This window comes from Hydra viridissima, unplaced genomic scaffold (genome assembly GCF_058129835.1).
Source record: "Hydra viridissima isolate aposymbiotic clone 2 unplaced genomic scaffold, HvirCarnegie_v1 scaffold_1, whole genome shotgun sequence".
Lineage (NCBI taxonomy): Eukaryota > Metazoa > Cnidaria > Hydrozoa > Anthoathecata > Hydridae > Hydra > Hydra viridissima.
In genome coordinates, this window is record NW_028324300.1 from 15,353,757 (window position 1) to 15,366,615 (window position 12,859).

Consider the following 12,859-nt stretch of genomic DNA (forward strand, 5'->3'; position numbering starts at 1 on the left):
AAATTTGGGACAAATATAAAAAAAATACGATTACAAAAAAAAAAAATCAAAAATATTGAGATTTACCTTGTGCTCAAGCGTCAAAACCCCCCTAAAAATGCCCCAAATAGTACCCTCGTAGCAAGGCTTTGAGCACAAGGTAAATCTTATTTTTATTTTTTTTTTTTAATGTGCTCATAATAATCTATACTTTCTTTTTAAATTGATGTGTATCCGTGATTTTTCTTAATAGTTCTTTAAATTGAAAACGATTTTATGCAAAAAAAACGAAAATATGAGCATTTAACAAAAAAGAATGCTCAATAATTCGTACTTATTTTATTTGTTTATATTCACAGTGTTTGGTTTTCATTTTATTTGTATTTAGCTTTTTAGAAAAACATTTTTTTATAGGTTGATTGAATGATACAAGCTTAAATTACGTGCAACTTGTATCTTTAAAAAATATATTTTTAGTATAAATACTAAAGTTCAAGCTATCTTCTGAATTTTGGAGCGTAAGCTAAATAATCCCTTTGCGAATCTTTTCTTGCTTATAACTTTGTTACTTTGTTTCTTGGTTAATAAAGATTCACTGCCTGATGCCTCAAAAATTGAGCGAACTTTGTCCACAGCAATAAGCCTATTTTGTTTTTCTTCCTCGTCTCTGTAGCGGTGAACAAGTTGTTTCATCATTCCAATTGCCCATTCAGCGTGGTCGTTTACACAAGCAATACTTTTTGCAAAATTTAAAAATAACTTATATGTTGATTGCGTGTGCCAATACTGAGGTGGCAAGGTTAGCCAATCATCAATTCGTTGATCTTTTATTCCGATCATATCAAACATTAACCAGGAGAACTCAAGTTCTTTTCTATCTTCCCTTACAATATTATTTCTCAATAAGTAAAATCTACAATACTCAAGAGATTCTGTAGCAGCTTTTTCAACAACAGTTCCTTTAATTTCTTTCAAACCAAATTTTACTAACATAGATGGGTTGTACTCAAAATTAGGCTACTCAAACAAGTTTTTGAAATGTTTAAACAAAGGGTTATCGGGGGCCGTAGTTGTTTCATTTGTTATAGCCTCACAAAAGTGTGTGATTCTCAACTCAGAAACATGATGTCTGCAAGCTAAAAGAATTATTTAATATTATGTAAGATATTTATTTAACTTAGTAGATATTTTTATTAAAGATCCTTTATGTATTCCTGTATTGCTTGATGTGGTGTCAAAACAAAGTAATCCAATCTTTGATTCAAGATTATACTCTTTTAGGACTTTCATTACACCATTGTACTGATCTTCTCCAGATGAAGAGGGTAATGGCGTAACTCCGAGAAGATGGGACTCATTATCAATAGTTGCCAGAACAGCAAGTCTATCATGCTTTAATTTTTTTCCATTATTAATTTGAAAAAGTGTCTTTCCGTCAAAATGTATAATGCATGGGTAGGGAGAAGCTTGGATGCTAAGTTCGACATCTTCTTTAGCAATAACTGTTATTTCATGAGCTGTTTGTTTCATCTTTCTAGATGCTGTTGACCTACTGCAATTTACATTTCTAAGATCAACCCTAGAACTATCAAGGATTGCAGCAGTAACTTTTGTCAAAACGTTTGGAGAAATATCAGTAATTAGAGCAACATTACCAGAAATAATATCTTTTGGGATCTCAGCTTTTATAATACTACTTGACTCTATAGAACGCCAATATCCTGGTTCAAAATCGGAATCAAAGGATGAATCTTCGCTGGTATCAAATTCTAACTCTGAACTTATTTCTACTGATTTAGCAGCATTTATTATAGATGGATTTCTCTTTCTTGCATTCTCCGAAATCTAAACAACATACATTATAAAATAAAAATTAATGTACCCAAAATAAAAACCAATGAAAAATTGGAGAAGAGTGAGCAATGATAGGAGAATTTTTAAATTTAGAAAAAAGGTTTATAATATGGATTTATATTATAGTACCTTCTCACTATATTTTTTGTCTTCAGGCCCTAGAAATAACTTTCTGTTGTGTTCTTGATCGTATAAAAAATCTAGGTCCTCTTTCCTATCTAGGTCTGATCTATTCTTGTCCTTCTTTATCCAGTTTTGTAAGTCAGCTTTTCCTGCTTAAAAGATTTTTCCCAGCTCCTTTCTAAAGTCTTGTTGCTTTTTTAATTCTAAAGGCGACCTCCTGTGCATGTTTTTTTTTTTCAAATTCAAATATTTTTTGTTCAACTTATTCAGCTTTTGTATCAAGTTATTATCTGATTGAAGAGGGAATCAAGCTTTAAGCCAGGGACCCTTGATTTTGCTTAGAATACGTCTATAATGCAGTTCAATACATCTCTCGTCTTTTTTTACTGAGCATGCAATTATCATTGACTTTTTTGATGTTTTAGAAAGCGTCGACTTATTAAAAGCTATGTGTTGTAAAATATCTAATCCAGTTGGCAGTTGATCAACTAAAGTCAATAACAAAAATATTCAGGTTGAGTTTGCTCTTGTACACCGTGAAATCTTATGGTCATAAGATTTCACATTATAAACTATAATCTTATATCCTAAACTAGATATTTAAAATTAAAAAAAGCTCAAAACAAATTCGTTACTTGGTATTGCTGGTTTCACTTTCTCAATAGTAAAATCTTTGTTTTTTTTCGTTTTTATATTTCGCTTTTTATTGCCACTTTTTAATAGTTTCTTACTTTTATTTGCACTTGAAACTTTCATTTTTTGTGACTCTCCTTTGTTTTCTATTAAATTGTCCATTATGATTTTTAAAACTATTTTAAAAGAAATGACATTCACTAATTTCAAAATATGAGATGAAACTAAAATGTTTACTGCAGAATTTCGCAATATACATTAATGTTAATCTACAATTGCCAGTTTTTTCTTTTTACAAGTTTTAGACAGGTAATAAAATTGTTTATTAAGTGAGAACAAAAGAAAATTGCAAACAAAGTACACAAATCAAGTGACAAAAGAAACATTAATAATTAATAAACCAAACACTGTGAATATAAACAAATAAAATAAGTACGAATTATTGAGCATTCTTTTTTGTTAAATGCGCATATTTTCGTTTTTTTGCATAAAATCGTTTTCAATTTAAAGAACTGTTAAGAAAAATCACGGATACACATCAATTTTAAAAAAAAGTATAGATTATTAAAAAAAAAAAGAAATTAAAAATATTAAGATTTACCTTGTGCTCAAAACCTTGCTACGAGGGTACTATTTGGGGCATTTTTAGGGGGGTTTTGACGCTTGAGCACAAGGTAAATCTCAATATTTTTGATTTTTTTTTTTTGTAATCGTATTTTTTTTATATTTGTCCCAAATTTAGCTTTTTGTGTATTCGCGTTTTCGAAATTTTATTTTTTTGAACACCCCTAGTGGTTAAGTCCCCAAAATACCCGCAATTTACCTTAGTTGGGATTTTTTTTAAATTTTGCACTAAAAGGTCTTTAAAAGAAGTTTTGAGAAAGCCCTTTAAAAAGAGGTTTTGAGAAAGCAATTGCTGTTGATTTCAAACACCATCGCGATTTGTAAGATTATTTTGTAAATCTTTCAGATTTTCAAGATAAGATAAAAACATGGACAAGTTCTACTTATAGAGCAAATTATTTCTTTGGCAATATTGTCACCGTTCATTAAATGATTCATTAACTTGATTGATATTTAAAACTGATTCAATCATTGAAGTTTGTTATATTTGTTATATATTTATATAAAACTGTAAACTTAAGAGCTATTGTCTGAGAAATGTAGGCAAAGTCTGGAAGTGATGTCTTCAAATTGTACTCATTTTTAGGTATTTTGTAAAAGACAATGAAAGTAGGCCACTGGTAATTTTTTTTTCTAAAATTTTTATTAGTTTCGGAGATATTGGGTCCCAAACTTTGGCCCGTTTTGAGAAAATTTTGCGCATTGAGTGCAATTGCTACTTTGAGGAGTAGTTTTAGCAACATGAATATGACAGAAACATTTCTTTTTAATTTTTTTACTAATCTGGGTAGGTTTCTACAGTAAAATTAAAAATTCAACAAGATTACATTTTCAGTTGTCTAGAAATCGTGGTCCGAAGCCACAACATATGAAACTTTACCCTAACTTTGAGCTCTAATATCTCTTAAGGCCAATACTTGTACATAGTTTTTTTAGGTGTTTTTGAAAGACACTATGACATACATTGACTTTTTGGAACAAAAACCATGTGCATGCAAGGACCTGGGAAGAAGTAACCTGCCAAAAATCACTTTTTGCGTTCAACGCGCTTTGATAGATTAACCATAACAACCGTGGCCTTAGGTCCACCATGAACAGTATAAGTTATTTATTTTCCTTAAATATGCATCTTCAAATATCTGAAAAAAAATCTATGTGCTCGGGTGATAAAAAGCCTATAACTTTTTAACTAAAAAAATACCCTAGCAACGGTATAGATATACTTAGCAACGGATACTTTACAGCCTTATTAATTGGTACTGCTATTAAAAATTTTAACATGATACTTTTTTATAAAGGAACTGTACAAGAGAACTTGAAATAAATACATATAGCACTTAAAATAAAAACAAATAAAAAATATATATAAATAAATACAATGTTCTATCTAATATAATATATTATATCAGGTAGAACATTGCTTGAGTTACATGACATAAATTTTTTTCAGTAGTTTTCAGTAGAAGAATTAAAATTTGTTAGTAAAAACTGCATTTTTTAAATATTAGTCAATAAATAATTAACAATAAACAAAACATGTTAGAGAGCAAGAATAAAGTCAGTCCTTATGAGAAATGCATATATTTTAATAAAGAGAAGACTTCTTGTGGTCCTTTTAAGTGTTGGAACAAAGATGGAATCTTTTAAGTTAATGAATTAACTGCTGACATAACTAATCATTTACAAGCTTTAAAGGTATGAATAATATTAGAGCATTATTTGCTTTTTTATTAAAAGAAACAGGATTTCTTACTCCAAAGGTGGAAAATCTAACGTTACTTTTTTATAGCTACTACCGACAAACCAGTGAATGAAAAAACCTTGATTGATAGCCGACTACAAGCTTATCTTTTACGCTATGACTCATTATGTGCGTACCGTCGTTTTTCTTTTGGTATTTGCTGGAAGCAGACAAACAGTTGTCAACACCCAAGACATGAATTTCAAATCGGTAAAAAAGCACCAAAAATTAGATCCATCCCTTTGAACACCCTTGCTGCTTATAATGAAAAGAATTTATCACTTCCTGTTGGAGCCGTATTTTGCTTCAGCTACCTAAAATGTATTTCTACAGGTAACAATATTGACGTTAGAACCAGCTCCAACACCAATAAAGTCTTGCTTACCTGCTGATGACATATATGTTCCAGATAGAACAATCATTTCAGATGAAACTATCAAAGAATCAAAAAAAGCGGCTAGCTCTTTGTGTCAAGCATTTAGAGCAAGTCCACTGTCCTTTTAGATAAAGCAAGTTCACCAGCAGCTGAGTACAATTTTAAAGCCAAGTGAATATGTGACAACTCAACAAACTCGATCATTATTCTGTAGGCAAGTAAATGAACTTGTATATTTACAAATACCCAAAGTAATTATGCTTAAAAATGTGATTTTTTTCTTTTTTTGGGACTTGAGATAAACATTTAGCAATTTCCTTTATCCTTCAAATGTAAATTTTTTAGATGGAGTAAGCAAAAAAGAACAGGAAGGTTGGCAACCACTTTTTGTGAAGAGGTTAACTTAACTGATGATATGATTGATGAAACTGTTAATATGAAAGATGCACCTGAAAACGAAGAAGATGATTTAAACAACGATATTCAGTTGATTGCAAAGGAGTTAGCAGTTGATTTTCAAATTGGTGATTGGATTATTGTTCCATACTTTATGCAATGGTATCCTGCAATAATTAAAAATGTAAGAAGTTTTAACACAATAATATTGCATTTTTGTGTATTGAGATCTATTACAAAATTATTGGTTTATTAACCAGATTAACTAATTTCAAGGAATATTTAGGAAGCAGCAATGATTCGACGTTACTTTACCTCAACCATTAGGTCAATTATAATTGAATATGTTTCTTGTATGGAATTGTCTGTTACACCTGGAAAGAACTGCTTCAAGTGGCTAACCAAAGAAAATATTCTCCAATGTTCGTCTCTTGACGTTGTTTGTAAGATTGATGCACCAACACCAACTAATGAAAGAGGTGATTATTCACTCTAAAAAGACGATATTGACAACGTGGAGATTCAGATCGGCCATTAATAAATTTGTTATATATTTTTCTTAATTCTTAGAAAACTGTATTTCCCATCAGTTTTAAACGGAAAAAACGATCTTGAAGTTTAATGGTTCTTTCTTTCATTAATAAAGTTAAAAAAAATTTTTTTTTTCAAGTTCTCTTGTACAGTTCTTTTATAAAAAAGTATCATGTTAAAATTTTTAATAGCAGTACCAATTAATAAGGCTGTAAAGTATCCGTTGCTAAGTATATCTATACTTAGTTAAGTTAAAGCTGAGTTTAAACAAAAAGTGGTGATTAAAAACCTCCAAGTTGGGTTTTATTTAAAGTCAACTGGGACTTGAAGATGAACGGAGGAATTTTTTTTTTTTTTTAATATTTAGCGATGGGGGGGGGGGGGGGGGATTTTTGATATTTCTGATAGCGAGGTATCTGGGGAAGGATTTAAACAATAAAAACGAATTTAAACCTCACAACATCAAAATCGTGTACAAAAAAATTGTAATTTAAAATTATTACACAACAAATACAATATACAAAAACAAAAAAAGTTGAAAACAAAACATAAATATATATATATATATAAAAAAAACCTTTAGGGCTTTCATAGCCCATCTTCATAGAAGATAAAAAAAGGAAAAAAAAAAAAAAAAGGATAAATAAAACTATGATTTTATGAAAACAAAAGAATTTTGAGCATACAAATAAAATGGGTGAAATAACACAGCATCTTTATACTCAGAATTCTTAGAAGTTTAAATAATTCAAGATTTAAGAAATTTATATTGATTATAATCATTATAATTGATTATAATTATTATATTTATTTTAATACTTAAGGCAAACATGAAATCTATGATAAAGTTGTTAACAGAAGTTTTACGCAAAACAAAACAATTTACTTTTAGCTGTTTCAAAAACACTTTAAAAATAAATTTGATTTTATAATACAAATCTTTAATGACTGGTATCAAGAAAAACAGCAAAAACTAGTTGAAGTATAACACATTCAAAATGAAAAAAAAGTATAAATCAAAACAAAATCTACCACGTCAAAGTTCATTCCAGGGTTCTTCTATCTTTTAGCCATCAAGTTTTAAAAGGTGAAAAGATAGATGATTACATGGTTGTAAATATTTTAACATGTATTTATTCTTTCAATAATTCATCTAATCTTGCATTTCGCTTTTGTCTGGTTGATTTTAAAACAAAGTAGAATACAACAGCACCAGTCACCATGACAGATATATTTACTGCAATGCGGCGCCGTTCTACAGCTTTTTGCATTACACTCACACTAATAAACATGGAAAAGTTAACTATCTTCTTATATTTTGAATTTACATTTATGAAAATTCAAAATAAAAGCTGAATGTTTTGAAATAAAATTTGTTTTAACAAAATCAAACCACACATACCTGACTTCTTTGCCAATATCTTTTTCTGGCAATGTTCTAGTAAATTTTAACCAAAATCGATCACTGGGGGAAACTATATGTTGATTAGGTATACCAGAAAATCGGTCTAGTTTTAAAACCAAAAGAAAAGGGGTTAATAAACCTATATTACTAAGTTTGCATCTGTGAGTTTTTTTGTTTCACAGTTAAATTTTTCACTTGAAAATGGTTGAAACTCAGAATCAAATTTCAAAAGATTCAAAGACAATTACCATCTTCATAGTAATCATTCTTATACAAGTGTCACCCAGAAAATGTTTACACATAATATCATAAAGGTTATTGGTTTTACAAAGCACTTGAAAACTTGCAATTCTTATATGTGTATATGATTATTGATATGTAATCAATTGATTTTTATAATAAACTGATATGTAGCATGTTAGTTGAATGCATGTTACTTTTAATTAAAAATATCAAAGATTTTGAAAAAACAAATGAAACAATTTATTATAAATATTTTAAAACTGGGTAAAAAACTGAATAGATTTGGTACAAATGTTTATAAGTACTTAAATGTTTGTAAGTATTTACATTAGAATTATTTACTTTTTCCCTACTTTGTTGAAGCTTCAATGAAATATTACTACTTATAGACTAACTATATCATATGCATTTTTTTAAAGAGTTATCATCAACTACTTCACTTTAGGCACTCTTACATTAAAGCTACAGAGATAATTCAAAATCTTAAGTCTTTAAAAAACCTGACTTTAATATAATGTCAAACTTATCTCTTGAGTTTTCTTATAACTCTATGTAAAGCAGAACATTTATGTAAAGAGAGAGAGAGATTAATTGAGAAGCTATACTATAAACAAAAAACATTACTCACACTGACCTATTGCTAAATATAAATCTCTAATTAGTATTCCATTTTTTTTGTAAATATATCATCTGAATAAACATGAAACTACCAAACATAAAAATATCAGGAATTTTTCAATCATAATTAAATTGGAAAGCAGTGTTATAGGTCATGTGATAAAATTGAAAACCAAGATGTTTTTAGTTTTGTAGATAATTAAAAGCATAAACTATTTAAAGAAAATATATCATAAAAGTTTTTGACAAAAAGTAATCTTTTTAAAAGTTTTAACAAACACCCTTTATAAAATGCTTTAAACAACTTTCCAATAAATTTTTAAAATAAATAAACTCCAGAGCAGTTACCAAACTATTATAGCTTTTTAGTGATTTTCTTAAAAATGGTATGAAAAAATTACTGAATTGACTCTGAATTGCTCTTCAAATCTTATCTTAAATCAATCAAAGGTGTTTCACTAGAATGAGAGTTACATAATGGTTTTAAAGATAATGCTATTTATTTAAGAAACATCAATTTTGTCATCTTAGATCTAATCCTTTAATGATTAATTCACATGATTCATATAACCAGTTTGAGGGAAAAGGCTGTTTGAAATTGTTAGAGAAGATTTTGTTAGGCAATCAAACTATAACTAGCCATAAACTTTAGAATTCTTCTGAATTTTTCAACTTATATAAAACCAAACCAAAATCAAATTGAAACTGCACGATTAAATTAAACTGAAGAGAAAACAAAAAATACATTAATCAAAAAATACAGTAATTTCTTTGAAAAAAAGTCTCTTTAAATTTTATAAAAATTCCATTAAAAAAAAATCCTTTAAAAGATCAAAAAAATGGGAGAAATTTAAGAATCTTTTTAAAAACCATCAAAATGAATTACACTTGACAACAATAGCATGATGGATTTTTACACCTATGTGTAAAAACAATAATCAAACTAAATTTCATGAACAGATATCCAGAATATTTGCATTGGAAATAAGCCAGAAAAAGTGGCTTCAATTGGGAATCAAGGCTTTGAAAAAAAACTTTTGGAAATTTAAGCCAGAAAAAGACATTTCTTGCAGAGCAGTGAAATACTCTTCATATAGCTTTTTGGTTCTCTATAAGCTGTTGTTTTTTCTCACCTCAATGCTCTGCATTTTTATGATTTGTCAAATGTAGGTTAAGCTAGAACTGTTTAAAATTAGTTAATATAATATATAAATATACATAAAATTATTAATATACTCATTCCTTACTTTTAAAATTGTAATGTAGAAGAATTGTAAGCTTCTTATATAAAATTTCATAAAAATAACTCTAACCTCCAGACTTTTCACTAAACGAACGAATTGAGGTTTTTCCACGTTTTATAAATAGCGATGACAGGTAAGACAAAGCCATATTTTCTAATTTGATAAAACAAGATATGCATCGTATAAACCCATCTTACTTTATTTCGTTTTTTGAACAGATTGTCTTATGTAAATAGTCTGTTAATATAAAAACAGGATTACCATTTTTATTTATAAATATAAATTTTTGTTATACCTGTTTTTTTAGTTGTATATTACACCAATTAGTTACTGCAGTCTGTATATGTTTACACTAAATTCAATACGTAGTTATTCTTAAACATATATTTTACTTTTATTGTTATGCTGTCCGAAATGGATATAGAATCTGAGTATATTTTCGTCCGAAACTAAATCGTCCGAAATATTTACGGCGGAAGTTATCTCAAGTTAATGTTTGGGAACGAACTTAAAAATTTAGCAAAAAATGATTATTTAAATTAGATTTAAAATTTATTTTTTCATAAACGGATAAAGGGTTCTCATAACATTAGAGCATATACATGAGAGAATGTTTTATAGATTAAAATAACTTTAACTGACAATATGAAAGGTGTGAATGAAGTAACTTCAAGAAGCAGTGCACATTATGTAAATTTTGTGCACCGCCTCCTAGCAGCATGATAAAGTAGTCGGTGTTAGAAAGGTTAAGTATCCATCAAATATAAACATGTGATATATCAATACTAACCTTTTTGGGCCAGAAAATTTAAATTTGTTACTAGAAAAAATTTTAACGCGTACCTAAGACGCGTATTAGGCGCGCTTACGCGTCTGAGTGTCATTTACGCGCGTAAATAATGATTTAAATAAAAAATTTGATCTCCTTGATCCCAAATACCATATAATACCACGTATACAACATGTACCACGTATTTTTAAAATAAATTTTACTCGTATCTAAAGGCGCGTACTACACACGCGATGCTTGTTAGAGTCTTTTACTCACACAAAAGTTAATTTAGATAAAAAAATTTGGGTTTCTCAAACCAAAACGTACACACTAATTAAAATAAAAAAATTTGGATTCATACCTAGTCGTCTTATATTGTTTATAGTGACCAAATATCTTAAACATAAGCTTTCAAATTAAACTTTGAACTGTTTTACCTAAAAAAAGTGACACTAAAGCGAGCATTTTGTGCGCGAGTTTCGCAATAAAAAATTAAATGTCTCAGGAAAAGGTGCAAAAATTGGTGAATCCTTAAAAATTCACCAAAAAGCAATTATTTCCAGTTTTCTGGTGGGATATGTTATATTACTGATGATGACGATGATAATGATGATGATGATGATGATGATGATGATGATGATGATGATGATGATGATGATGATGATGATGATGATGATGATGATGATAATTTATTAGTTCTTAGCAATTGTTTTAGAGTTTTTTTGCCAGTTTTTTGGATTTTATTGTACGGTTGGTCCGTATACAGATTTTATGAGGCCCCTCCCCCTTTTTTAAATCAATGATGTAGCCATGATTTTAAGGTGGCAAATTAAATTTTTTAAAACTCTTCTTATTTAAAAACGTGACGCAAATCTTCTGAAACCATAGCGGGTAGAAAATCAAAGTTTCAACCATTTTTTTATATTAAAAAACTATTATTTTTATATGCATAAAAGATTTATTTTTATCAGTTTACAAAAATGTATCACCTAATTTTTACAATTCATTAATTTATTCTCATCTAAAGGAATACTTAAGTATTTTTAATGGTCTAAAATTCTTCTTCCCTTAGAATTGATCCTGCATGGTTAAGTAAAAACCAAACTTATCTTCAATACTTTACAGCTACAAAAAAACACAATATTTCAAGGTCTTTGACAAAAAATTTTTGGCTTCTATCAATAGACAATATCACTATAGACACTATTAACATACAATAATGCATATCTATCCAATTAGATCCTGGGATGTTGTTGACTGAAGGTAAATTTTCATTATTTTTAATTTTGAAAATGAACGTCTTACCCTAACTACAATCACAGGTAAAGTTATAGGTAAAAACAAAGAAATAGTTGCCAATTCTGGAAATGAAGATATCATTTTTGCACTAGTAATGAGGTTCAAGATATCTGCAACTGTTTGTAGCTGTTGAAATTCATTTTAAAATTCACCACAAAACGATCTTATTTCAGAAATTATGTCTTTATTTACATAGTTATAGTACAATTTGACTATATTATTCATAGAATCAGAATAAAATTTATTCGGTAAAACATTTTTTGTCTGGAAATAAACATGAAAGTTGTCAAACAAGACCAAATTCTGTCCCGTTAGAATAGACCTTCAATTTTGTTTCGTAATATTTTTTGTATTTTTAAAAGTAAACCTCAGGTCTTATCAATGAGAAAGATCCTCCCTTGTACACCTACCCTCCACCTTACTTTTTAAATCATATTGGCGTCCATGGAGCAAATTCATTCTAATTAAAAAAAAAAAGCTAATAGAACGTTTTAATAAATCATAATTGAATCTAAAAAACAAAATTTCAAAAAGATTAATGCCCGTCTTATCCATAACTACTTTAAACAACATATTCTCCTGCATCTACGCGAGAGTTCTATTTATTTTACATTGCAGTTATTGTATTTATTTCTAAAATGACAAAAATTACACAACCTTTTTTTTTTCATTTATAAAAATTTTTACCAAAGGAGATTATTTTTGTTATAGGCGAGGCCTCCTGTTTAAAAGTTCCTCCCGGGCCCGTAGCAACTCGCTGTCCACCTACTCTATCTGTAACGCCATTGCTGTCTCCTGAAGTTACTTTATTTACATCTTTGAAATCCATTTCACGTTTCTTAATTCCAGCTCTGCTCCTTAGATTCATAAACTTTTACTATCAATGCTTTCTATTAAGAGACTTGTATTATTCAAACTTTTTTTGTCTTTTTTAATTTTAAAAAAAAAGTTGCAATGTCTTTATTATGTCAATTTCTTCACTTCCTAGCTTGGATTTTATCCAAGTTTATATTTCAAACAT

General features: G+C 28.6%; 1 protein-coding gene across 1 annotated transcript; it reads right to left on the bottom strand.

Annotated features, from left to right (window-relative positions):
- Window positions 1-7,062: 7,062 nt before the first annotated feature.
- On the bottom strand, window positions 7,063-10,224 carry LOC149893535 (uncharacterized). Its single transcript, XM_090077001.1, has 4 exons — window positions 10,063-10,224; window positions 9,837-9,920; window positions 7,660-7,765; window positions 7,063-7,538 (listed from the first exon to the last, which is right to left on the bottom strand). The coding sequence occupies exons 2-4, from the start codon at window positions 9,913-9,915 to the stop codon at window positions 7,391-7,393; spliced, it is 333 nt and encodes a 110-aa protein (XP_089933127.1). The 5' UTR covers window positions 9,916-9,920; window positions 10,063-10,224; the 3' UTR covers window positions 7,063-7,390.
- Window positions 10,225-12,859: the final 2,635 nt, after the last annotated feature.